The sequence below is a fragment of the Balaenoptera physalus genome, assembly GCF_965194825.1.
Source record: "Balaenoptera physalus genome assembly, chromosome: 2".
In the NCBI taxonomy this organism is placed as follows: Eukaryota; Metazoa; Chordata; class Mammalia; order Artiodactyla; family Balaenopteridae; genus Balaenoptera; species Balaenoptera physalus.
The window spans coordinates 10,822,499-10,849,171 of NC_138883.1; the positions used below are offsets into that span (position 1 = coordinate 10,822,499).

The window sequence follows — 26,673 nt, forward strand, 5'->3', positions numbered from 1 at the left end:
CCTCTGGGTCAGCCTGGGTGAGTAGCCACAGTCACGGGAGAAGCACCGATTTCTGCACAGCGAAGTCTGGGCTTCTAAACAGACGTTCCCTTGGCCTCATGGTTGGCAGCTGTGTTCCGTCAGTCCCTGTGGGCAACTGCAACAGGGTAGTTGGCCTAAACTCAGATTCAGGTATCACTGAGTGTCGGTTAGGTACTTTTATCTACTTCGATTGTCAGTTTTCCGTCAAGGCCCTGGGACATAAGTCTTAGTACCCTTTTTTGCAGTTGAGAAAGCGCACTATGAGTGGTTAAGACTTGCTCAGGGTCACACAGCAGTCAAGTGGCAGAGCTGGGATAAGAACCTTGGGTATTTCCTTGTAGGCCCAAGGCAAGTTCAGAAAACTACTTTGGTTTTAAAAGTCAGCAGTGTTGCCAGAGACTGTCTCCCCAGTGTCACCAGTGACCGGGAGAGGAGAAGGCAGAAGAAAACAGCCCTAGTCTGTGAAGCTCCTGAGTGATAGCTATCAGAGGATGGCAGGGGGACTCTCCGTTTTCCAGATGATACAGTGGAAGTTATAAGCAGGGTCAAGGTCCCTTAGCAGCACCTGAGCCATGAGAGGCCTGACGACACTTGTCACAGGCCAAACAGATCCACTAATGTCCTGTGACATCCTGTCCCTGCCCTCTAACAGCAAATTCTTTTTTGTGGGGTAACATGTTAAAGAGCTAGGTTTTAAAAGATAGGGCCAGCCTCCCTGACAGTTCTGCTCTCTGACCTGATGAGGTGAAGCTTTGGCGAGGCCTGTGGTTCCTTTGGCACCTCCAGCCCAGCCCAAGGACAGAACTTCCTGAGTGTCTGGACCTTTCACTAAACAAGGACACTCCTACCCCTGCTAATCCGCTCACACGTACAAGCCCCGTGGGATAGTAGTGTTGATTTTTGGTGCATGCCAGATACCAACTATTAAGAAGCCAGGACAAACAGTTGTTATGGAAACCATTTTAATGCTAGGAAAATGTTTTTACCAATTGCCCGAGGAAGCTGTGGGCCTGGCCTACATCCCACGGGACCAGGGGCCCCTGGGGAACCATTTACTGAGCCACAGCCCCTGCCCCTATTTCCGCTCAGCACGAGAATGCGTTTGGTCCTTAGACTTCTTCCCTCTTTGGGAAACCACAGTGCCACTGCCAAGGTGGCGTGTTTTCCCATCTTGCAGTGTTCTGCTGCAGCCCATCCGGAAGGGTCCGTGGGGGGAAGCATCCCATTTGTAGGGCACTCACTATGCGTCAGGTCTTGCGATTGTTTTCACGTGTAATCTTGTTCCACTTGAACCGATAATTCTGTGATGTGTTGGTATTGTCTCCATTTCACTAATGTGGCAGTTGGAACTAGGAGGTGAAGGGACTTGGCCAAGGTCATATAACTAGTTAGTGGCAAAGTTGAAGATCTGAACCCAGGCAGTCTGGCTCCAGAGCCACTTTGTGCTTAAAGTAGGAACCAAAAGCAAGGACAGTTTTTCTGTTGCTAAATATTCACACTGGTTTGTAAAGTTCCCTTTGGAAGGAAGGTAACGCATGTGCAGTTGTAAAGGCAAACTCTGAAAGCAACCTTCCTTCCAGCTTTTGGTCTGCAAAGAGAAGGCTTTGTGGGGTGGGTGAAGAATTACCCGGAAGTGAGATTGCTGGCGTGGCTGGCCGCCGTACACAAGCAGGGTAGTGTCCGCGGATGACGGGGTTTTACATTTGTTACTTAAAGCGTCTCTGAATTCTGCCACTCCTTTCCTCCACAGTGCTCTCCCTTCAGAGGCAAGATCTGAGGGCAGATGTGAAGGGAAGAGAGCAGTGGTTTGGATTTGGCCAACGGTTTTATGAAAAAACGGGAGAGCAGAGAGCAAGGTCATGAAAACAGCCTGCCTCTCTTGGGCATTCTGATTCTAAACTGATAGGCTGTCTCCTGGGAAGAGGGTCCCACATGAACACCGGCAGCCTCTCAGGCCTGGAAACACAGCGCAGACACACCTCAGAGGGAAGTTCTCCAGCCTGTCTGCCGAAGAGAAAGCTTTGCTTTTGTGAATGCTACACGAGCTACAGATGCAGTTAAGTGGCAGCCAGTGCTGATTATACTGTGCTTGAGAGCCCAGCTGGAGGCCCAGGACCCATCTCACCACTGCTCAGAGCAGCCAAGATTCAGCTCCGTGTCCTTCAGTTCGGAAACAGGGATCGTGATACTCACTAATCATGTAACATGTTACCCGACTCTTACAGCGTACTTGTCACAGCACTCCTACCCAGAGCAAGGTGGAGCCACTGACCCAATCCAGAGATCACGGTCAGCTTTACATTCCTGTGAAAAAGTGACAGTCACTTAGCTTGAGCCCTTGGGGTCCAAATTCCAGCCAAGGGCAGTATGGGAACCTGGGTCCCTGCCTGGGATTAAAAGCACCCTGACATCAGTTTTCACAAAGGCGGAAGACTGATACACATCTGACATTTGTATACAAGGATTGGGAGCAGTTTGTTACCCAGTCCTCCTGGTGCACAGTTTGGCTGTCGGCAGACACCACAGTCTGGCACTGCAGCACCAATAGATTCTAATAAATCCCTGCAGAATGGAACCTGTGAGGCCTTCGATTAAGGAAGGCAATTCCACACCCCTGCATTCTCCATTTCTTCCCAGAGAGGAAGAGAGCTTGCTGGCAGTGCCCCAGCCCAGCCAGGGCTCCTCGAGATCCTGAGGCAGCAAGGTGAGGAGGTTATCAAGGGGCATGTCCAGGAGGATGAACAAGGAGACTGGCAAGAGCCAGGGCTCTTGGCTACCAGGCAGTTTCCCCAGTGGTGATCTCCCCCACTGCCAGTCTCCTCGGCTTATCTCTGTTCTTTCTCACCCAACCTCTAGCCAGCCCATGAGCCAAATAGAAGCGGGGGAAAGGGGAAAGGAAGCCAAAGACAGCCTCAAAAAAACTTGTCTGTTCTGCTCAGCTGGAGTCTACGGCTGCATGTGCTGATCGATGTCTCCACCTAGCTGAGTACCCATATTCTACTTCCAGGATGTGTTGGGGACGATGAGACACCTTCTTGGTCCCAGACCCTAACCTTTCTCAGTGTCTGTCCAGGTGGGGCTGGCGGCAGAACCCTGCAGGGCTGCCCACCAGAAGGCAGGCAGTCCTGGCCCTGAGGGAGATAGAGGGGCCCAACAGCTTGGGCTTCATGCTGATGGCTACAGGCCTCTTCCTAGGCTTTGGCATAAAAGTATCTTTTTCCTCAAGTTAGGGGTAAGAAAACACTGTCATGAATGCTTGGAAGTGCACTGAAGCCCTCGCATTCAAATTGGCCTCAATTCACCGTGCACCAAAGTCCAGTCCAACAGCTGACTGGACTTGATTTTTTATAGAACTGCTAAGTCACTGAAGACAGCTGATCTTGAGCTTTTCTTCCCCTAAAGAGAGGCACTGCCCCTGGTGGAAATAAACCGGAGGACCCCATTTTTATACAACACTGGAATGTCAACACTGGCAGGAACCTCCAGATGAAGAATTGGGCCCAGAGAGAGGAGGTGATCTATGCAAGGTCTCAGAACTGGGGTAGAGCCGGGGCATACGGCTTCCTAGCCCAGAGTTGGAAAACATTTGATCCTCCATGAAGATAAATATTAAAAATATCGCCAAGTTACCACCAGTCCGTAGTGAGTAGGCCTTATTCCCAGTGACTTTGCCCAAAAGGCTGCACATTTTCTAACTATAGTCGAAATCACTTAAAAAAATTGAAAAGCCGTAATGTTCCATTCAGAATGCAGTCCCGTTAGGTGACAGGCTCCACTGCACGCCCTAAGATTAATCAACGTTTATCGGCTGCATAAAGGATGTTGTAGTGGGATGTTTTATAGAGCAGGTAAACGGAAGGGATGGCAGCCTCGGGGAACACGTGGTGGTTCAGGGCCGTGTCCATTTCGTCCACATATTCCACCTGCAGGGCAATGTTCAGTGCCTGGGACAGGGCCGTGATCTGGATGTGGTCACACTCCATGGCCATGGGCTCCACTTCCTGCAAAGGCCACAATGAAAAAACAACCCAGTTGAGGATGGAAGCCTGGCAGAGGACAAGTGAGAGGTCCAACCCTGGCTTTCGTGGTCCTAGGTCAAAACCTCTGCGCTGGGAAATAATCTCCACAACAACCTGTGAGGCAGATGTTGACATCTGCATTTTCCAGAGGAGGAAACGCAGGCTCACCGAGGAGGTAACAGATAGAAATTGCCACAATTGCAAGGCTTGAATCTAGATCTTTTTGATTCTGGACCCCCTAGTTGTGAGAAGAGGACACTACTTTGAAGAATCTGGAAAGGGGGGCAGGAGTTTTTCAGCTTGGGCTTCCTAATGCACAGAGTCAAAGAATCTCAGCAGAAAGGGACTTTATCATAAAGGGATTTCAAGCTTATGTGCTTACAGAGGGCTAGGTGAGCGAGTGAGTGAGTCAATGGAGAGACAAGCTGCCTACTGAGTCCCAATAACTAGGGCAGCTGCCATTTAGCTCCTGCTGATTACTGCCGGGCAAGAATAAGGCCTGGGGAGGACTTCCCTGGTAGCGCAGTGCTTAAGAATCCGCCTGCCAATGCAAAGGACACGGGTTCGATCCCTGGTCCGGGAAGATCCCACATGCCGCGGAGCAACTAAACCCATGCGCCACAACTACTGAGACTGAGCTCTAGCGCCCGTGAGCCACAACTGCTGAGCCCACGTGCCACAACTACTGAAACCCGTGCCTAGAGCCTGTGCTCCACAGCAAGAGAAGCCACCACAATGAGAAGCCCACACACCATGAGGAAGAGTAGCCCCCGCTCACTGCAACTAGAGAAAGCCCACGCGCAGCAACGAAGACCCAATGCAGCCAAAAATAAATAATATAAATAAAAAATAAATTTATAAAAAAAAACAAAAACAAAAAGGAATAAGGCCTGGGGAGCTGGATCTTCTGATTTTTCCAGAGAAATCCAGACATTCATACAAAAATTGCCCAATGTTTAAATGTTGGCAGCTCTTTCAGGTAAATACCATACATCATAAACAGAACAGGTCTTGGGCAAATGTGACTCTGGGGTTGCTACTCTGTAATTTTGTGAACAGTCTAGTCCAAAGCCCTTATTTCTCAGATGAGAAATCTGAGGCCCAGAGAGGGAAAGTGACTTGCCCAAAGCCACACAGTTTGGGCAGAAGGAGGATGCGTTCCGGCTTGCTAACCTAGTGCTCTTTGAATTGCAATGTAGACATGACAGCCAGGTCCCCTGGTTAGGGAATGCTGGTGCTAAAGTCTCCTACGGAGAGAGGGATGGGAGCGGAGCCCAGCGCCGGAGGCCGAGTCCCCACAGCCTGGGCCCCGAGGACCTACATGAGTGCAGAAGTCTCTGATGTCCATCTCCTCGTCGATGAAATGTCGGAAGAAGTCTGCGCGGTTCCTGATGAAGGCTGATGTGAGCAGGCGCAGGAACTGCACGATGCGGTCCGAGGAGCTCTGGTCGTTGAACACCTTCAGCAGGCTGGACACGGAGCTGTCCTTCTCCACGAGCTCTACCACGCTGTAAAACTGCAGCCCTTGGGCCCTCAGCCAGGGGACGGGCAAGCCCCGCCCCGCCCCTCCCTCCATGGGCCTCCCTCCACGGGCATTTGCATCTCCAAATCCTCAAGTTGAGGCGCCAAAATCAATCAGTCAGAGATCCCGCCAAAGCTCAGTAACAGGGTTAGAGATATTTTGTAGTGAGTCCCTTAGCTAATATCCCTTAGTCCCTTAGATATTTTGTAGTGAGTCGCGTCTAAGGAGCAGCGGTTAGCCTCCCTCCTCACTGCCGTGGTTGCAATTCTTATTTACAGATTCAGCACTGACAGTCCTCCAACCCCACCGCCTTCACTAGTGGGGTCCGGGGAATGGGGTGGAGAGGGGATGGGCTGACGGAGGCTGGGGGAAGTTTCCAGCCTGAGAGCTAGTGCCCCAAAGGAGGTACCTCCTCCCAGAGAGAGGGCAGGGCCCTGGGCTCCCTGTTCCCTCGACGTCCCCACAAGCAGGAAGCAACCCTCAGCCCTTCCCCAGCTGGGAGGAGCAAGAGGGGCGCAACCACAGAGCCCTGGGCGGTGAGGGGACTCCGGCCAGTGCCCGCTCCTGTCTGCTCTGCCAGCGAGGGAGGACCTGGCCCCTCAGCTGTCGTGCCCAGGTTAACTCACAGCATTAAAGAAGTTTTGGAACTTGTGCTCCTCGAAGCCAGCAGCCAGAAGGTCGTTTGGGGTCTGCAGTACACGCTCTTTGAACCTGGAGGGGAAAGACTGGTACTTACAAGGAAATGGCAGGGGGCGCTGCTGTGACGTCAGCTGTCATCCCACTCACCCACCACCCCATACACACCTGAGAGGGTGCGTGTCACTTTTCTACTAAGACTTTTTTTCTAGCAGGACTTTTCTACTTTTCAAAGCACTTCCACGTGGACCACACACTGATTTGTTCTGTCCTCCCCTGTACAGTCACAGGAGGTGGGTAGTATACCCATTTCACAGATGAGGAAATTGAGGTAATCACCACCCACTCCCAGATAGATTGATACTACCTTTCGAAGGTCTGTTGACTCTGTCCCTCCTTCCTGTCCCCATGGTTCCTGGTATGTCAACACCATCTCTGGCCTGGGCCACACCCAGCCTTCCCTCACTCCTGGTCCCCTCTCCACAGGGACCTTAGAGTGACCTGCCACAGCCTTCTCCCTCAGGACACAGCTCCCCAGCACAGGTGTCCTGGAAGGGCCCCTGCCGAGCTCAGCAGCCTCATCTCTAGTCAAATCTCACAGCTTCCCTCACATCCCACAGTCACTACCCATTTGCGTTTTCACCCCTTAGCATCCACTGTCCCCTTGGCCAGGGATGCTCTTCTCAGAGGTGTGCTAGCGCTGGTTTGTACCTGCTCACAAGAGCTAGTTGTTAAATTTACGCATTTTGCCATCCAGGTGTTAAACAGCCATTATTTAAGAATCAAGTTATGTAAACTTAAATAACTTTAAAACACAAATTATAATCTATGCTCTTGACGTAATCTTTGTCTATTGTGCGTGGATGGTGGAAACACGATTTGGACTATAGCGTGTGTTACGTATCTCTTCCCAACTCCCTGTTCAGTGACCCCATGATGGTAGCTTGAAAAAAAAAAAATCATGACAAGAGTATTTATACTACAGAAATCAACTCACACCACAAATCAGGCCTCCCGGCCAAACAGCCACTAAACTTCTGCCAGCAGTGACCATCCCTCAAGACCGGGTCCAGGGACCCCTGCTTTGTTAGTGCTCCCACTGCAGGCCCCCCACTGGCACGGCCCCATCTGGGACCTGTCCTGGTCCCCTTGGGGATGGCGGGGAGCCGCCCCAGGACACAGAGTTCAGCAGCAGAGACGAGATACAGTCCAAGTGACTGGTCCACAGAAGGAAGGATGCATCCCCCCCCAAGAAGGACCAAGAGGAGAGGCTCTGGGGGTCCAGCTGGCACGGGCGTAACCGCAGCCTGTCCCCTGGGAGGGGAGACCAGACTCTAGGGAGGACACGGGAGGGGTTTTCACGAGGGACTAAAGGCACAATGAGAAAGGCCTGGGAGGCTTAGGCGCCTTGTGGGACAGGGGAGGTGCGGAGAGGGTGGTGTGTGTGAAGTGGAATCACCTAACCTGGAAGGTGAGGCGCTTCTGCCGAAAGGCAAACCGCCAAAGGCTGGGCCGGCGTATCTGAGCCCGGTTTGGCCAGGGCAGGTGTGGGAAGGAGTGCTGTGCCGGGAGCCACAGCCCTGCTGCTAAGTCGCTCTCCGGCTTTGGGCCATAGGCTCCCCTTTCGCACGGCATGGGTGATGGTAACAGGCCTCCACGAGGGGTGCTGGGAGGGCCCCTCTGGCCACCGTTCTGTGAGGCTGTGAATGTGCACAGCTATGTTCCCAGCTTTCCTGCCTTCACACCCTTCCCCTCCCTGGCCACGCGCTCCTGAGCCCCCGCCGCGTCCCCACACTCATTCCTCACCAACGACTGCTGGCCCCGCCGTGCCAGCCCTGGGGACACAGAGACGGCGACACACAGACCCAGTCAAGTGAGGGACAAACACCCAGGGCAGGACTCCCGCCCCGACGAGGTGAGGGAGGAGAAGAAGGACGGCGTCAGGACTGGGAGCACAGGCCCTCTCGGCCACGCACCAGCTTTAGTGGGACCTTGGGCAAGTCACTTAACCTTTCCAAAGCTCGGTTTACTAATCTGTAAAATGGGGTAACACCCGCCTGGTACTTCCCACTGGACCCCGCTTGGATGGCTCACGGGGATTTCGGACTTAGCAACATGGAGCTCCTGCTTTTTTAACTCTCAGGCCAAACCCCAGGCACCCATCCTCGACTCCTCTCTCTGCTCACACACCCCACTCCAGCCACGAGTGAATCCTGTTGGCGCCACCCCTGCAGGGCTCTGCGATCGACCTCCACCTGCTCAGGCCACCGTCACCACCCCTCCTCTGGGCTCTCCCGGATCACGTCCCCTGCTGCTCCCTGGCTGCGCGCGCTGTGTTTTATCCTGCACGCAGCAGCCCGCAGATCAGGCCCCTTGCTCTCTTGAACCCTCTGTGGCTCCATCTCATTCAGGCCGACATTCAAGGTCCTTAAAAAGGCCCGTGAGGCCCTACCCCACCTGCCCCTCCTACCTCTCCAACCCCTACTTAAAACTGCAGCCTCTACCCCTGGACAACTTGGCCTCCTTTCCTGCCTGATTTTTCTTCCCACAACGCTTATCACCGTCTGACACATCAAGTACTCTTCGGATCCACTGTCCCTCTTTTCCGGTTAGGATGCCAGCTCCACAGGCAGGGTGTTTTGTCTCTCTTGTTTGCTGCTGCATCCCCAGGGCCCACAACACGGTCTGCGTGTGGCACCCAGTTGGGCGACGGCTGCAGGAGCAAGGGGGCCCCGGAAGGAAGGCAGGGTAGAAACCTGCCTCAGCGAAGGAGTTCTGGCGCCAGGGTCCACGGTTCAACCACAGGGGCTCTGTGATCCATGGCCACTCTGCACTCTTCCCCAGGGTATGTGGGGGGAGGGTGTCTGACAAGGAAGCCCGGGGTCTTCATCAAATCCTGTAAGGGCTGTGAGACCTCCAAGGTTAAGAAGCAGCTCCCAGCTCCTTGCTCCTCAGTGTGGTCCGAGGCCCAGCGGCAGGCAGGGGCGGCTTCTCCGGGGAGCTTGTGAGAAATGCGGAATCCCCCACCCTAGACCTACTGAACTGGAATCTGCATCTGAAGAAGATCCCAGGGGGTTTGCACAAATGATGAAGTATGAGAAGCCTCGAGCTAAGCCAAAACCCGAGGGTCTAAGGGAGGATCGTTACAGGCAGCAGCTGCGGGGCAGAGGGACCTTGGACAGCGTCAACTCTAGATCCAGGCTGACCAGGTGGACCCCTGGGTTACTCACACACTCAAATCCAAGGTCAGCTGAGATCGTCCAGAACAACGGGGCAACGCTTCTTTGTGTTCTCCTTGCAGTGAGTTTTCGAGAACGCACCCAACGCGACTTGCCTAAGCACACTGAGACCAGAGGGCTGAGAGTGCCCGCTAGGTCACTGTCCCTCCCCAGCCGGCCCCGTGGCAGCCCACCCAGCATCCCCTGTGCCCCACTCACTTGAGTATCTCTCTGCTCTTCCCCAGCAGAGATTCCAGGTAGGAGTAGCCCAAGGCCCGGTAGAAGCAGTTCCCGTCCCCCTTGGTCTTGCGGATCGCAGTGAACCTTTTGCTGAGTTCCTGCGGGGGACAGAGGAAATGTGGGTGTCTGCACCAACAGCACCCCTGTCGTGTCCCGTCAGGACCGGGGCCCCTGCCTCCCCCACGTAACACCTGCTCCCTCCTCTCAGACTGGCTGCCCTTCACGGTGTCCCAACTCTCATCCCACAAAAATAAAACTACTCAGAGTGTGTCCTGTGTCAGACACTGAGCATGAATGGGGCTGGGGGTCCCACAGTCCTGCCCTTGGGAGCCTACAGTCTGGGGTAAGATGGACAGTCAGATGATCGTGACAGGAGGACAGGGGAAGCACTGGGGTGCCACGGAGCAGTGGCATCTACATCAGACTTCAGCAGTCCAGGAAGGCTTCCTGGAGGAATGGCACTGAGAGGAGGAGCAGCGAGAGGAAGAGTAGTGGTGTGCATGGTGGGGCAGTGAGGGTGGGTGTGCCTGTGTGGTGGGCCAGGAGGCTGCAGAGTCGGTAGGAAGGGCCTCCCCAGCCTTCACCAAGCAGTCTGGCCAGTCCTTCAAAGGGTTTCTTGGGAGGTGTGGCCTCCCCATGCCACCCCCTCCAGCTCTGCTCCTGGCTGTCAGCTTCCCTCTGAAATGGCCCGGAGTCCCCATGGGCCTACCAGAGGCAGGCCGTAGGGAAGGATGCGCTCCTTGAAAACTCCGTCTCAGCTCCCGAGGGGGTTCCAGGGGACACGAGAGTCAGTGTGCTGCCCAGCCTTTGCTCCTGCCCCGGCGGGAAGCCGAGAGGTGGAGAGGGGGCACCAGGGGAGCGCCCAGGCTCCTCCTTGTTCTGTGACTGTCCCTGCATCCTTCCAGCAACCCTACCCCCCCTTTTTCATAGCCTGGCTGGAGTGGGCTTTCCCTCCTGAGAGATGCCCTTGCAGGGCGGTTACAAAGACGACTTTTATGAGGTCAGGCTGCCTGGTCTAAATGCCAGCTCCTCCAGGCACTAGAAGTAGGGCCGTGCGCTTGCCATTTAATTTGTGCCTCGTTTCCCTCAGCTGTAAAACATGGGTAATAAAAGTTCTGACCTTGCAATGTTGTAATGAGGTCTCAGGGAGAAAGGAAACACTCAGGAGAGTGCCTAGCTTTTTAAAAACAAAAGTGTATTTTTTTTTTTTTTGCAGCGAAAGGATTTCTCATTAAGGCAAATAGCCAACATCACAATATTCTGGAAGCCCTTTAATTTGCCCAGGAACCTGGTCCAAATGCGAAGGCTTTTTACCTTCAAAGTGGCACCTCTTTCTCTGCTCCCAACTCCAGCCCATTTCATCTAGGCTCCCCTTCTTCTGACCCTCTGCCTTACCTGGATTTTCCTCTGGTAAATCCTGTTTTCAGGATGATCCCGAAGAATTGATAGAATGTCACATTTTTCTGATATTAGGTTGAAAGATGCTTCACTCTGAAAGACAGAAAAAGGAGTGAAGCTGTGACAATTTCAAAAGCAACTGTTGGGCTTTCACCAACAGAAAGCCTCTGAATTGCTGGCTGCAGGACACAGTGAATGTTACCTCCCCCCGACAGAAGCACCTGCCGGTGTGTGACTAGTATCCCAGACGCCATGGTCCCTGGCGGGCAGGGAGTCAGGGTCAGGCCCACCATGTAGGGGTATCAACTTGTAACTTCCAAACTGATTCATTTTATAGAACATAATACCTCAGTGCACAAAAATAAATTCAAAATGGTTTAAAGATTTAAATGTAAGGCCTGAAACCATTAAACTTCTCTAGAAGAAAACATAGGCAGTAGGCTGTTTGACATTGGTCTTAGTAACATTGTTTTGGATATGTCTCCTCAGGCAAGGAAAACAAAAGCAGAAACAAACAAATGAGACTACATCAAACTAAAAAGCTTTTGCATAGCAAGGGAAACTTTCAACAAAAGGAAAAGGCCATCTACTGAATGGGAGAAGATATTTGCAAATAATATATCTGAATAAGGGGTTAATATCTAAAATATATAAAGAAGATATACAACTCAACGTCAGAAACACAAACAACCCAATTAAAAAACGGGCAGAGGATCTGAACAGACATTTTTCCAAAGAAGACATACAGATGACCAACAGACCCATGAAAAGATTTTCAGCATCACTAATCATCAGGGAAATGCTAATCAAAACCACAATGAGGTATCACCTCACATCTGTCAGAATGGCTATTATCAAAAAGACAACAAATAACAAGTATTGGTGAGGGAAAGTGAACACTTGTGCACCATTGGTGGGAATGTAAATTGGTGTAGCCATTATGGAAAACAGTATGGAGATTCCTCAGAAAAATTAAAAATAGAACTGCCATATGACCCAGCAATTCCACTTCTGGGTATTTATCCAAAGAAAACAAAAGCACTAATTAGAAAAGATATATGCACCCCTATGTTCATTGCAGCATTATTTACAATAGCCAAGATATGGAAGCAACCCAAGTGCCCATCAACAGATGAATGGATAAAGAAGATGTGGTATACACATGCAAAAGAAGATGTGGTATATATATGCAGTGGAAAATTATTCAGCCATAGAAAAAGAATGAAATACTGCCGTTTGCAGCAACATGGATGGACCTAGAGATTATCATACTAAGTGAAGTGAAAACAGAGAAAGATAAATATTACATGATATCTCTTATATGTGGAATCTAAAAAACAAATGAACAAATATAGCAAAACAGAAACAGGGTCATAGATGCACAATGCGCAATACGTATTTGTCCCCAAATGCACACACATTCACAGGAAAATGACTGTTTACCTTCCACTGGCAAATCTTACCCCATTTATCTTTAGTATAAAAATATGTCCATCCACTACAATAAGATAAAAAACGTGTAGAACTTCTTGATAAGTTCCCTCACACTGATGTTCCTGTAAACTGCTGTTGTCTTTGCTCCAAAACTTGCTGATTTAGTAGTTGTTGCCGTTTCTGTAAAAACTGCACCATTTCTGGACTTCTTAGTAATGACAGTCTTTTCTGATTTAACACTTGTTCTAAAAGAGTAGGTCTTGCAGGTCGATCCCCAAAAGATCCTGTTCTCTGTTGAACAGTGGAGAGTATATTATCTGCGCTTTCCTCAAGTTTGACGTTTCCCATGCTGCCAGCCTGGGCGGCCCCACCGCCGCAGTTCAGGGCCTGGTCGCTTTTCTTCTTCTTGTGCTTATCCTTGTACATCTTGTTGCGGTGTTTCTTGCACGTCCACGGCTTGCGCTGTCTGGTCACCCGACTCGGGGTCTGGCTGCAGCCCTCGTAGGTGCAGGTCTTGCTCACGCTGCCCCCGCCACTGCCCCGTCTCCCCCAGAGTGGGTCCCCTCGTCCTCCAGATCCTCCAAACTAGCCGTGCTCTCGCCTCCCCCCGGGGGGGTCCAAAGTGTCCAGCAGGTCTGCCTCGTCTTCCCCCGCCTCCCCCTTGCCATCCCCTGACACTTCGCACAGGTACCTAACGGGCAGCCCGGGCGCTGCCCCCCAGGGCCACAGCCTCGTCCTGCCCTCCACAGGGGCGCATCGCCAGCAGGGTGAACTGCGAGGCCGCAGCGGGCCGGGCCGGGGCAGGGGCGGGGGCCCCAGGGCAGAGCGCGGCCCTCGGCGACAGCCTGCACCTCCGTGCTGCTGGGACCTGGCGGGGGTCCACGACCCCAACCCTTCAGCACCTGCTGGGCCCAACTGCACTTAGCAAACCAACGGTCGGGAACCCGCTACAGGAAAAGTCCCTGGCAATCTTTTTTTTTTTTTTTTTAAATTTATTTATTTAATTTATTTATTTTTGGCTGTGTTGGGTCTTTGTTGCTGGTCGGGCACGGGCTTTCTCTAGTTGCAGCGAGCAGGGGCTACTCTCCGTTGTGGTGCACGGGCTTCTCATTGCAGTGGCTTCTCTTGTTGTGGAGCACGGGCTCTAAGCACGCGGGCTTCAGTAGTTGTGGCACATGGGCTCAGTAGTTGTGGCTCGCAGGCTCTAGAGCTCAGGCTCAGTAATTGTGGCTCACGGGCCTAGTCGCTCCGCGGCATGTGGGATCTTCCCAGACCAGGGCTCGAACCCGTGTCCCCTGCACGGGGGACAGCTGTCACCGGGCGGCCTCTCAGCCTCCTCACTGACTAGACAGCGGCCTCAACCCAGTACCGCAGTGCTTGAAAAGGAGCCTTCGGTGTTACAAACCCCCTCCCATCTGGAGAAATGTGTTGGATTTTGATGATGAGATTCTCCAGAGCTCACCACCGGAAGCAGAGAGCTGGCCCACAGAATCGTACAATGAGGCGTAAGTGACTTCTAGGCTTACCTGGTCTCCACCCTGGACAGACTCTAAACTTCTGTCTGACAATGAGCTTCTCTGGCTCTGATTCCTGTACTCGGCATCCGGGCTCTGTGACTGGGAAGGGGCATTTCTGGGGGGCCGGGAAGCTCCCACCCCTCAAAGTCTCCAAAGTCATGCGGGCCTCCCTTGCCAGCAGGCAGCTGTCAAACCATCTGAGGCCTGCCATTCACTTGATTCCCCAGGGCCCCTCACAGGGCCTAAACCAGAGCAGGGGATGAGATGTTTGCTAAATGAATGAATAAAAGCCATGTCCCCGGTGAAGCCTCCCTGCTTGCCCCACCCCATCTGAGTCAGGCTTGGGCCCTCCCTTGAACTCATGCTTTGTTCCTTTTTCTCCCTTTCTGGTGGCCCCAAACAAGCCCTCCCGAGATGTGGGGAGCCCGGGCATCTTCCCAGAGGAAAGCCAAACAGTGAGAAGATGAATGTTGTCCCTAAAAACAGGAGGAAAAGTATTTCTAAAAGAGGGAAGAGAGTGTGCAAATGCTTGTGGGTGGGCGAAGGGATTCTAGGTTTTGTTTCTGGAAGCTTCTATTCTGTACCCAAACTTTGTTGCAAAATTAAGTCAGTCTCAGGCTCCTTCCTCACTTCTGCTCTGACACCACAGTGGCAGGCTGGCAGAGCAGGGGGGAACCACCAGGAGGAATCAAATAACCATTCTGGGGCAGAGGCATGGGCTGCTTTCCCATCAGCCATTACCCATTTCTTCCCTACAGACAGGATTCCTGTTTTACTCTGGGCAACGTGATGGACAATGCCTGGGCTAAGTCATGACAACCCTCCTCCTCAATGATTTTCCTAGCCTCCCTTGCAGCTGTGGGCAGCCAAGTGACCGGGGCTGGCCAACTGGACTCACAGAAAATCTGCTGGGGGCTTTGGGGAAGGCTTTTGGTTCTGGATGCGAAGAACAGAGACAGCATGTCCTCCTTCTCCTCCTTCTTCCTGACTTAATACAGGTGCAATGTCTACATTCCAGCAGCCATCCTGTGACCATGAGGTTGAAAGCCAACACATGGAGGACGGTTTGATGATCTGCTGCTACCCTAAGCCCAAGATGTATGAAATAATAACAGATGCTATTACTGTACACCAGCTGTGTGGCCAAGCTATGGGACAGAGGCTTACATATTCCCGTTATTTCATTTAATCCCTACTGACAATTACTAAACCCACTCTACTGACAAGGTTCGGTCCCTCGTGCCAGGAAGAGATTTGTTGCAGATCTGTCTGACTCTGAAGCCCATGGACATTCTACCAAGCCAAACTGCTAAGCAGACAGAGCTCAGAGTCCAGGAGCTCTAGAGGGACCAAGGCTGCTGGGCCTCAAAGGAACACTGTGTGCAGGGCAGTCTGGGGCCTTCTCACCTTCAGGCTGGGCCCCTGCAGCTCCCCCTCCGCGCATTACAGGCAGACTGCTCAGCTCCGGACCTCAGTGCCTACAGCAGGGTCCCCCAGTCTGAGGGCTGCTCATCACAGGTGGAGTGAGAGATCATTTATAGGTGATGTCTGGACACGGGGGTTAGCAGACATTGGCCACACTGGGAGCGAAAATTAATCTCTTTTCAACTTTCTTCAAACCTTCTAATTGCACCAAGGAGAAAGCAGGCTTCCAGTGTACCTTTAACTCCTTTCCACTTTGCTAGCCTCTTTTGAAGGGTGAGAAGGCCCCTGACTTGGAGCGTAAAATGTTGCATTTTCATTTGCAATTTTTTAAACTTAAAACAAAACTTGTTAACTTTTTCTTTCTTTTTTTTTTTTTTTTAATTTTTTGGCCATGCCTCACAGCATGCGGGATCTTCCCCGACCAGGGATCGAACCCGCGCCCCCTGCAGTAGAAAGCAGAGTCTTAACCACTGGACCGGCAGGGAAGTCCAAAACTTATTAACTTCAGTGGCATAGTTATAAAAAGTGAACATGTTTTGACCTATTCTAAATCATGGAAGACTTACATTATTGGCATAATAAATACCAATGGCTGGTGTACAGTTAATTTTGCACTCATACGGTGTGCTCATAAAGCAAATATCCACGGGATCCCATGAGTTTCAGAATTTAAAAATCCACCTCTGCTGACCCGAGGGGAAGGCAGGATGACAAACAGGTACTATTCAGAAACAGCACGTGTCCCCACTCGACAACGCCCATCTCTCTCACTCACCCACCCGCCGTCTCCTTTCATTCCAAAGTCCCATTATTTACCTACCTCACCAACAAAAAGTCTTGTTTTTACCCACAGCAGACTTAAAATGATGGCTTGGGTCTTTTTAAACGACGGATGATTAAAAAGCAGTGCAGGTGTACAGAACGCTGCTCGCGCCTGGAGTGCCCCCCGAAGAAAACGACAAATGGTGTGGGAGGATGCATACAATCAATTCTATTTGATGGGCAGTTTCTGAGAAGGTATCGCTGGGACAGCGGAAAGGAGTATAAGGAGTTACTCTTACATATGCAGAGATAAGTATTTAAGATGTTAGAAAGCCCGCCATCACCAGTCAAAACGAGAATGTTAAAGGTGGGTCAGGAAGGGGAAACGGGCCTCACCCAGGGAAGCCTCCCTAGCTTTTCCACTTGCCATAGTCGTATCGACTGGGCATTTGAGACAACTTTACTTAGGCTATTTAAAAGTCAACTTACAAGAAAAATATTAAACAGCAGTTTGGGGGCGGGGGGCGGGGGGCTCTGGGTCGCTGAGAGCCAAGCTCATCACACTCAGGGTTCAAGAGACCCACTGTGAGCACCGGCCTCTGCAAGGCATTCTGTCACCTTTTCCCCCTTCATCCCTGATCGCTGTTCCCATCCTGCCATCCCCCCACCCTCTATAGGTATTCCCTATGGTATGTCTTTCAATACGTATCTGCCTTTTTAAAATTGTGCTAAAACATACATAACACAAAATATACCATCATAACCATTTTTAAGCGTGCAGTTCCATGGCATTAAGTACATTCACATCGTTGTGCAACCACTACCGTCCTTTCCAGAACTTTTTCATCATCCCCAACTGAAACTCTACCCATTAAACCCTAACTCCCCATTCCCTACCCCTCATCTCCACACGGCCCCGGCCCCTGGCAACCACCACTCTGCTTTCTGTCTCTATGAATGTGCCTATCCTAGGGACCTCATGTAAGTGGAATGTATGTCTTTTTTAAAATACAGAGTTGTTTTATGTATGCATGTGTTTTAAATATGCATACAAATTATTCTATAGATATCGTGGCTTTTTTTTTCTTCACTCAATACTATTTAAGATCCACCCCTCCTGACAAATGGCTCCCAGGTTGGTTGCCCTGCCCTGTGATGGAGCTTTGAGTTAGCTCCAGTGCCCCCTCGTGGTCCCAGGTGTGTTTACTGGGGCCACTGGGAGGGGTGAGTGGGTTTCTGCTTTGGTGCCTTTAAGTCCCTGCCTGGCAGCCCAGAGTGACTCAAGTCAGCCCGGTGGTCCCCACCCCCGTCCCCATCGGCACGGCCCTGGTCACACCCCTGGAAGAACAGCCTCAGTATACTGGCCCAGAAATCAGGTACAGTACTCTGGGTTTGACCTTGGCTGACTCTAATTGGTGGTTTGTTTTTTAAATCATAGCCCCAAATTTCCAGGATGTTATGGGAAAATGACAGGCCTCGCCTGACAATGTCCCGTCAGACCTGATCAGGTTACCTAATCCTAAAGGATTTTAGCCTTCAACCGCTGGTTTGCAAATAGATGCTAATTAACTAAGTCAGGCAGATAGCACCTCTGCTTGGAAACAGCTTTGAGCTGTTGAGCCGAGGAAGATATTTCAAAGTGAGAGAAGGATGTTTCTCCGATCACTGGCTCCTTCCCAGTAACCCTGGGAACGAGCTTGAGGCACTGGAACGGGGGGCTTGGTGTTCAGACCAGATCTGAGTCCTCGTGGGGTCCTCTTTCCTCCTACAACCTCGGAGACCGCAGAGCCAGCATGTAACCGCCTACAATAGTCCAGCTGACCCTGCGCTTGATCCCCATCTCTCATCCATACACCCCCCGCACCTCCAAACGCAAGGAAAACCAGATTCCCCCACTTTTCTCTGTTTTCTCTCCAAAGCCTGTCCACAGAGCCCCAAGAATTCCTCAACCAGCCTGAGACCAGCGAAAAGCCAAGTTCACCCCAGCCCTCCACCTATACCCCAATCCATGGATCCTGCCCCACTGGTGTGGCATCTGAAGCCCTGAAAGCTTCTGGTAAGGCAGTGACCAAGCAGAGCCAGAGTGAGGTCCCATTGCCAGGGCGATGCAGGAGCTCCCATCCCACAAGCTGCTGCGCCCCCTGCCCACGGGAACCCCATGTGCCCAGCACTGTGTAACCGTCTCCAGGGACCCCCAGCAGACGGTGGGGTGGCAGGGAGCTGCAGGGTGGGGAGGGCCACGCTGAAAGGACTGGGCCCTGGCAGCTTAGTCCTGCAGGCCGTAAAGGTCTGACCCATGACATGACCTGTGACCCAAACCAAACCCCTGCTCCTCCTGTGAGTTCTCTGTGGGCCCCTCTTGGAACAGATACAGTTCACTTCAGAGTTTGAATCCAGCTTCTCTGAGCTTTCATGAGAGGTGAAACAATAGGAGAATGAAGCTCCACAAGGACAGGGTCCTTTGTCACTTTTATCACAGTACTCCAAGTGCCTGGAACAGCAGCTGGCCCCCGGAAGGCCCTAAGTAACCACTTGTTGAATGACTTAAGTTACCTTTGCTGGGAGGTCACCGTATGCCAGGCGCTGGGGATAATCTCACTTAGGCCTCACAGTAGCTCTGTTTTACAAATGGAAACTGAAGCCCAGAAAGGTCAAGCTCTTCGCCTGAGGTCACACAGTGAGGCAATCCAGAGAGAAACTTCGATGCTGGTCACCCAGCACATCAAAGGTATTCAACAGACCTGGGTGCCTTTCTGCCCCAACTCGCCACAAAGAGAACCCACCTGGCCCTCGTGCGCCCTATCATCACTTCCTGATGGCTCCTCAGCAACCCGGCCTAGGGCTCATGCCTCTGCCTACAAACCCCCCACAACGTACCCTTCGGTGCCTCTGTGTGCACCCCCAGCCAAGGCTCTGAGGTGCTGGTGGGCCTCTCCTGGGCCCACCCTGGGTCCCGGCGGGCAAGGCCAGCCGTTAGCCTGCCGGACCTCCCTCTGAGGCTGCTCTGCTGGTGTGCTGACCCCGGGCCATGAGTCAGCCTCGTGAACCAGGCCCAGCCCCCGAGAAGCCACAACGCACCGCGTGGCCTGACCTCAAGCTACCAGCTCCTCCATGGCAGAGGCCAGAGCCTGCAGGCTCACCACCAGAGGGCCAGGGCCCAGAACTCAGCCAAACACCTCCCCTCAGAAGGTCCCTGTCACTTCTAGAGGCTCCCCGTGGCTCCAAGCCTGGCCTTGCCTGCTTGGGGCTGGGGTCTCCACAGGGGGCTGTTTGCAGGGGCCGGAAGGAAATGGCTTTTTAAATGTCTACTTCAGGGTATGATGTATAATATACCAACATACGGGATAATCAAACATTCTTATTGATGAGTGATCAGAAACATTTGGAGGCCCAAGATTCAGGGGAGACCTAGCGTCCTGAACTGGCTTCCTATTGCTGCTGTACAAACAGCAATTAGTACAAACTCAGTGATTGAAAACAAGGTTTATTATCTGACATTTCTGGAGGCTCACGGGGAGAACCCACTCCCTTACCTTTTTCAATTTCTAGAAGCCGCCTGCATTTCTTCATGATCCCTCCTTCCCCCTGTCACGTCTCCTCACTCTGAGCCTCCTGCCTCTTCCTTATAAGGACCCTTGTGATTACATCATTGGGCCCACCTGGGTACCCCAGGGTACTCTCCCCATTTCAGGACCCTTAATTCACCACAACTGCAAAGCCCCTGTTGCCACGTGAGGTACCCTAGTCACAGGTTCTGGGGATTAGGATGTGGGTGTCTTCGGGGCGCTATTACTCAGCCTACCACCCACATTCCCCCATCTCTGCAGTTCAGTTCAGGAAATAGAGAAGCCCCTGCATCTGGACCCTTACCCGCCTTGGGTCACAGTTATTGGCTGGCCTTGCAGAGACCCCGAATTCAGATGCTGGCCCTCTCTCATTTGACGCCTGGATTCATAGCATCCTCCTAATGGACCCTCAGATCTCCCGCCCTGACTTCTGCCTAGAGCTCCGGCCTCAAACACCGCCAGCCAGCGGGATGTCTGACCAAGAGCCCAGAATTACTGTGCCCCTAACTGCTTTCTCTCTCCACCCCTGCATCCCCTCCAGGTGTCACCAGATCCTCAAAAGCCCCTCCATCCAGACAGAGCTCATGCCAAAGACCCGGGAGGCCTCTTCTACTCCTCCCTTCCCCCGTCAGCTCGGCTCCTGTGTCGGGCCAGAGCCGCCACCATCTGCCCCAAGGGAGGCTGCACCACGTGTCTGCCCAACTGACCTCCTGGCTCCCACTCCCACCCCCCATCCCCACCATCCTCCACAGCAGCCAGCACATGCTCCTACCATGTGAAGCAGATGAGGACATGCCCTTTCCCAGTTCCCTCCAGTGGCTTCCTTCACATGGGAGAAGACTCAACCTTTGGATGACAACCACCCAGGTCCTACGCCATCCGGCCTTGCTCCCCTCACTCTCGTGAGCTCCAGTCACAGTGACTCTCCTTGTGTTCCCCCAAGACACACCCATTCCTACCTCAGGGCCTTTGCACATGCTGTTCCTCTGCATGGAATGACTTTGTGCCTCTTTACATGACTCAGATGGCGCAACCTCCTTCCCTGACCACCCTGTGAAAGTTGCCCCTTCCCCACCCCTACTGCCTTGACTTGTTTTATGTCTTTAGAGCTTTCTCTGACATGTAGGTTCACTCGTTTACTTGCATGCTGTCTGTCACCCTCCACGAGAATGTCAACTCCATGAGGGCAGGGACTTTGCCTGCCTGTCATGACCAGATTCCCCAGTGTCTGCCACACAATAATGCCCCCAAAATGCATAACGATCAGATGAGTGAACAGATGTATGCGCTGGTATCTGACTCCAGCCTGGCCACTTCCAACCCTCTGTCCACTCCATTGCCAGATGGCATCCAAATCAACCATCTCTTATTTGTCAAAAATATGTTATGGTCCTCCCCCCTCTCCAGCCACACCCGCAGAATAAAATCCAAACCCCACAGTGCAGCATGCGAAGCCCTTCATGGCACATTCTGACCCCATCTGCTTTTCTAAACTCATCTCTCCTCCCTCCCCCAAGCTCCCTGCATCCATACAGACCGCTCACCTTTCCCAGCATATCCCACTCTTAACCATGTTTCCAAGCCTGTAAGCACACTGTCCCACCCTGACTGGAATACACTCTTCCTCAAATCCTTCCTGAAAACTCCTATACATCCTTCAATACCGCATTCAAAAGACTCCTTTGTGAAGCCTTCCTCAACACTCCCTACTCCCTCAGAGTGCATGGTACCCTGCTGTGCTCCCCAAGCCCATGGTCAGGCCTCTTAGGTCATAACCGATAGCTCAGGAATTGCTTGTGTCCAGCTCTGCCTTGTCCAACAGGCAGTGAGCTCCTAAGAGTGTGCAAGCCCCTTGTCTTTCTCATCAGTGCCCAGCATGGGGTTGGACTAGGGTACCTACTGGGGCTTGTCTGACAAACCAAAGAACAAAGCACAGAAGGGCCCTGTGGTTTTGCTATTCACATCCGACCTTCATTCTTCACTGAATGTGAAATGCCCTTTGAGTGAGCATGAGACCCCTCACTACCTACAACCTCTGCCAGAGGCAGCCCCAGGCTTTGTGCTCGCCCTGGCCCCTGCGTCCCCAAGGGGTTCTGTGTCTTCTACCTGGGACCCTTCCTCAAGCTTAGCCCAGTGACTTTGAAATGAATACAGAAAGAAAACACTGTATTTTCCAAAGACATTCTCCTCTGCCCACCACACACACACCACCATCCACACCACACAGACTCAGAAAACAACCAAAGGGCCCAGCACGGTACCTGGCAAACAGTAGTTGCTCAATAAATGCTGGGTGAACAGGAGACAACACACCCTGCACTGCTTCTCCCCCGCCCCCCACCCTCCCAGGATTCCCAGGCAGACGTCCTACTTGGTGAGTTAACCACTTCATCCCTCTCCAAGGCAGCCACGCCACCCGTCACAGGCTGAGGGCTGGCGCTCTGACTCCATCTGCCCTCTATACAAACCTTCCGGTCTTGTGAGTCCAGGGCAGACGTGAGGATGGAGTCAGAGGCCTCACTGTGCAGCACGAAAGCCAGAAGTTCAGGTCCCAGCCCTCACCACCCCTGCCATGCTCTCAGCTACCCAGAGGTGGCTGGAAGCCCTGCCAGCCTCGGCTCCAGGGTGGCTAAACCCATTATTACCCCAGCTCTGGCCACTCCCTGGCAGGCGATGCAGAAACACCTGGGTCCCCTTCCAGGAGCAGCAGAGCCAGGTAAACCCTTAGGTACTGGGTAGAAGCAGGAAGTTGGTGCTTCCAGATGCCTCAGAAGCCCTCAGCCACACCCAGCAGCAGGCTGGTTTGTCTAGGACAGGCCAGCGCAGATGACCTGGCTGCCCACACCACAGTCAGAATGTGTCAGACCGTGACCAGTTTCTGACCTGTGCCCCAAGCCAGCGGCACCCTGCAGCGGTGACCCATTTCTCTGCCCAGACATGGGAGGGAGGAGGCCGAGCACGAAAAGCCAGGCACCCGTGCACGCGCATTTCCAGGACCCTGTTTTCACGGGGAAAGCCGTGCCCAATTACCTGAGCCAAGGGCTCCACTTGCATCACCTCACGTGGTCCTCACAGCAGCCCAGTATACAGATGTGAAAAATAGTGCCGGGGATGGGAAGCAACAACCAAAGCCTCTTGGCTTTCCAAGGGATGGAGGTGAGATTTGAACTCAGGGCTGTGTGACCACAAGCCAGGCCACCAGTCCTTATACTCTACAAGCTCCCTGGAGCAGGGGGGCTCAGAGTTGAAGAGTTTTAGGCACTCATCACACCCAGTCCTCTGCAGAGCGCCTGTCCCCCGCCTCCCCTTGCCCCCAAGATGGACTGATGTAGTAACACAAAGAGCACTGGACTGGGAGTCCAGAGGCTTGGGTTCAGGTCCAAGTCCACCACGATCAGTCCCGGCCCCCTCCCGGTCTGGGCCTCAGTGGCCCCAGCTGACCAAGACCCGGTTGGCCTGGCTCAGAGGGTCTCTGGGGCCCTTTCTGCTTTCTGAATCAGGGGTTCCTCTAGTCTTTGCTTTGCAGGGACTCCTAATTCACGTGTCCCACAACTTGAGACAGCCTCTCCACGTGGGTCCTAACTCCAAAGACCTTCTGTTGACGCGTAGAACGGAGAGGATGTCCGGCCACCCTTGCACTCCCCAGGTCCACTCGTGGGGCTTGGGAGTGGGAGGTCTCTCAGGGCTGAGCCCTCGGATGGGTGGGGCCGTGAGCTGCCGACTGGAGGTCTACTTAACAAAAAGGAAGCGACCCTTAGCCCTAGAGCCTCCGGGTGCCCACCGTCGAGCGGCAACCGGGGACAGCCGGGACGAACGCGCCGGGGCAGGGGGCCTGGGAGCCGGGCTGGGTCTCCGTCGCTGGCCGTCCACGGGGGCCTTCCAAGGAAGGACTGGGCCCCCAGTATTTCCGGGGTGTCCGAACGCTGCAGGTCTGACGGTGGGGGCCGAGCCTCGCGCCCGAGCCCCCCTCCCGCGAGTGCACATGCGTCCAGGCGGCGACCCCGCCTACCGCGCCCCCTTTCCCACTCCTCCTTCCCCGCTTCCCCGCTACGACCACTGACCATAGTGACCGGAGCCGTCGGGCCAGGTCCCGCCCCAGCGAGGAGGGATCGGTGCGGGAGGGCGCCCCGGGAACCACTGGCTGGCTCCGCCGTTGGGTCGGGCGGCGGGGGCCTCGAAGGCGTGGGGGCGAGCGGAGAATACACCCGACCGCTCCGCAAACCAGAGGTTAGACCACCACTGTGTCCCAGCGAGACACACGCCCCTCGATTGACGTCTGAGGCGGGCAATCAGAAGCCGGGTCACAGGACGTCACAGAAAGTGGGTGGGACTTCACGCACCTCCAGCCTATCCTTTGGGGCACACTTGACAGGGTACCGCCTCCTTTTAAAGACACAGAAACCTTTTAACTGGCAAAGGAGTTAGCCCAACCCAGGAAGACAGGTTGTAAAGGCTGAAGGGCTTTTGACCAAAACTGCAAATTGAATTCTGAAAGATTAGCTGGCCCTCATTAATTCATAAACCAGGTCATATAAGTATAGTTTGCTCAAGACCAGAGGACAGGTGCTTAAGGAACACGTGTCCAATAACATTGTTACCTGCCTGCGTGTGTAGCTTCAAAATAATATTTTACACCCTTCCAACTCCTGAATCAGTAGGTTGCCACGCACCCAATTAATGTTTGTCGAATGAATGATTTTCCAGGATCTTTGAGTCTGTGCCTGTGGAATTGTACGGCTATGTACAAGGCACAGACCGTGAACCACGCTTGGTGACTCACCCTGCATACAAGCTCATTATTGCTGAACATCAAACAGAGGAATATGTATCATTCAGAGATTCATTCACCAGCCCTTGACCGCTGGAAGACGGTGCTCTGGGTGGGGAAAGGGGGCTCCAGTGAATTGTATGTGCCCCTTTTATAAGTATTAATACTTCCTGGAGCATGTATTAAGTAATTCCACACCACACTCTCACTCCCCTGCCCCAGGCACCAGGCTAGGCTCTAGTGGACAAACATCTGTATCTTCCAAGTGCATATCATTTACTAGTTGGGGAGTTTGGGGTCAATCAAGGCTCAAAGAGCCATTATAATAAAAGCTAATTTTTACTGAGTACTCATCCAAAACTCTCAAACTATATTATCTTAATTTTCTCACAACTAGTTTATGGCGGTAGGTCCTATTATCCTTGTTTTACAGACAAGGAAACTGAGACACAGGGAAATTAAGCTACTTGCCCACATTGACCCAGCACACAGTGGGATTCAATCCCAGGCGGCCTGACTCCAGAGCTGGGTTTGAATTTGCTCTGCTGAAGAACAGTGCCCGTGTTTGCAGGGGGCTGTGTACTCCCGGTACCTCTTTTTGCACTTGGAGAGTTTCTGCTCTGTTTTTTTACAGCCACGGAAGCCAGAGAGGTGACAGGCACAGCGCAGTGCTGCTCAGCTAGGAAGAGGTTCAACTGGGGTGGATCCCAGACTTCTGACTCCTCATCCAGGGCTTGGTCCAGACTGTGTTAGGTAGGCTTCACTCGCTGGAGGAATGACTGAGCCAGGTGTGGCCCCTGGGGGTGTGGGCGAGGTGTCTTTGCTGAAGAAGGGCCTGCGAGGGCATTGCCTGGGGCCTGGTCTCAGGCTTAACCCAGGTCAAGCCCACATCTGAGGCATCTGGGGCTTCCAGAAGGAGGGCTTCTAGGAGCCCTCATGCTGGGCCATACTAAGCCCTGGGCCTTTGGCCCATCTCCTTCTCTCCCCAGGCCACAGCAGCTCTGACCCAAGCCAGCACTGGCGTTTGGAAGGAGCACTGAGCTGGAGTTCACAGGCAACCCTGAGCCCCAGGCTGGCTCTAGACTCTGCCGCTCACTGCTGTGTGGCCTCAGGTGACATCCAGGCCCCACTCTAGGCCACTGATTCCTCACTCAATGAAGGGATTGGACAATGTAGGCCATTAAAAGAAGATTTAAAAATATATTTTTACGGGCTTCCCTGGTGGCGCAGTGGTTGAGAGTCTGCCTGCCAATGCAGGGGACACGGGTTCGAGCCCTGGTCTGGGAGGATCCCACATGCCGCGGAGCAACTGGGCCCGTGAGCCACAACTGCTGAGCCTGCGCGTCTGGAGCCTGTGCTCCGCAACAGGAGAGGCCGCGATAGTGAGAGGCACGCGCACCGCGATGAAGAGTGGCCCCCGCTTGCCACAACTAGACAAAGCCCTCGCACAGAAACGAAGACCCAACACAGTCATAAATAAATAAATAAATAAATTAAAAAAAAAAAAATATATATATATATATATATTTTTACTATTGAAGCTTTTAAACAAAAACACAATCTTACCCAGAATCTCAGTATATGGAAACTTTCCTCAACTGGGGCTCAGATGAGCAGGGAAAATGTAATCTCTTTAGTCTGTAACTAATCAGACGTCTTCCTGAGCTCCCTAAAGTCTGGTTAGAAGAGAAAAAAAGCTTCCAAGGAGTTCAGCCAGTTTTCAAGCTGAGATGGAGCTGCAAATGTGAACAGTCTTTTTAGGGGCCACCCCCTGGCTGGGTGTAAACGTGTTCTTTCTGGAATGAATCTGCTCTCCTCTTCCTGCTCCGCTTCTGCCTGGCGTCCAGGTGTCTGGGTTGTGGGGTGGTGGGGTGGGGGTTGGGGGATGGCTGTTATGGCTTCACAGGTTTGGAGAGGGGTGTCTTGTCCTCCAGGAAAGGACCTGGGCACCTGGGTGCTGGACACCCCCAGACTTTGGGGCTGGGCTCTGTGGCCCCTGTGACTCATGGTCTGGCCTTTCTCAGGCTGGTCAGACCCAGAGAGCTCTCACAGGTTGACCCCATTTTATTCTCTACAATGTGCCCACCTTTCTCATCCCCTCTCTCCCTCACTTCCCCACTTCCCCAGTACACGAGCATAAGAGGCTG

General features: G+C 52.9%; 1 protein-coding gene and 1 pseudogene across 2 annotated transcripts; both read right to left on the bottom strand.

The window, feature by feature from the left end:
* Nucleotides 1–966: 966 nt before the first annotated feature.
* On the bottom strand, nt 967–26,047 carry OTUB2 (OTU deubiquitinase, ubiquitin aldehyde binding 2). Its single transcript, XM_082449222.1, has 6 exons — nt 23,820–26,047; nt 11,052–11,147; nt 9,636–9,754; nt 6,189–6,273; nt 5,362–5,556; nt 967–4,022 (listed from the first exon to the last, which is right to left on the bottom strand). Exons 1-6 carry the CDS (start codon nt 23,820–23,822, stop codon nt 3,816–3,818), a joined length of 705 nt encoding a protein of 234 aa, XP_082305348.1. The 5' UTR covers nt 23,823–26,047; the 3' UTR covers nt 967–3,815.
* On the bottom strand, nt 11,104–13,782 carry LOC309654785 (regulatory factor X-associated protein pseudogene; annotated as a pseudogene). The gene has a single exon. The product of its transcript is annotated as a regulatory factor X-associated protein pseudogene (transcript).
* Nucleotides 26,048–26,673: the final 626 nt, after the last annotated feature.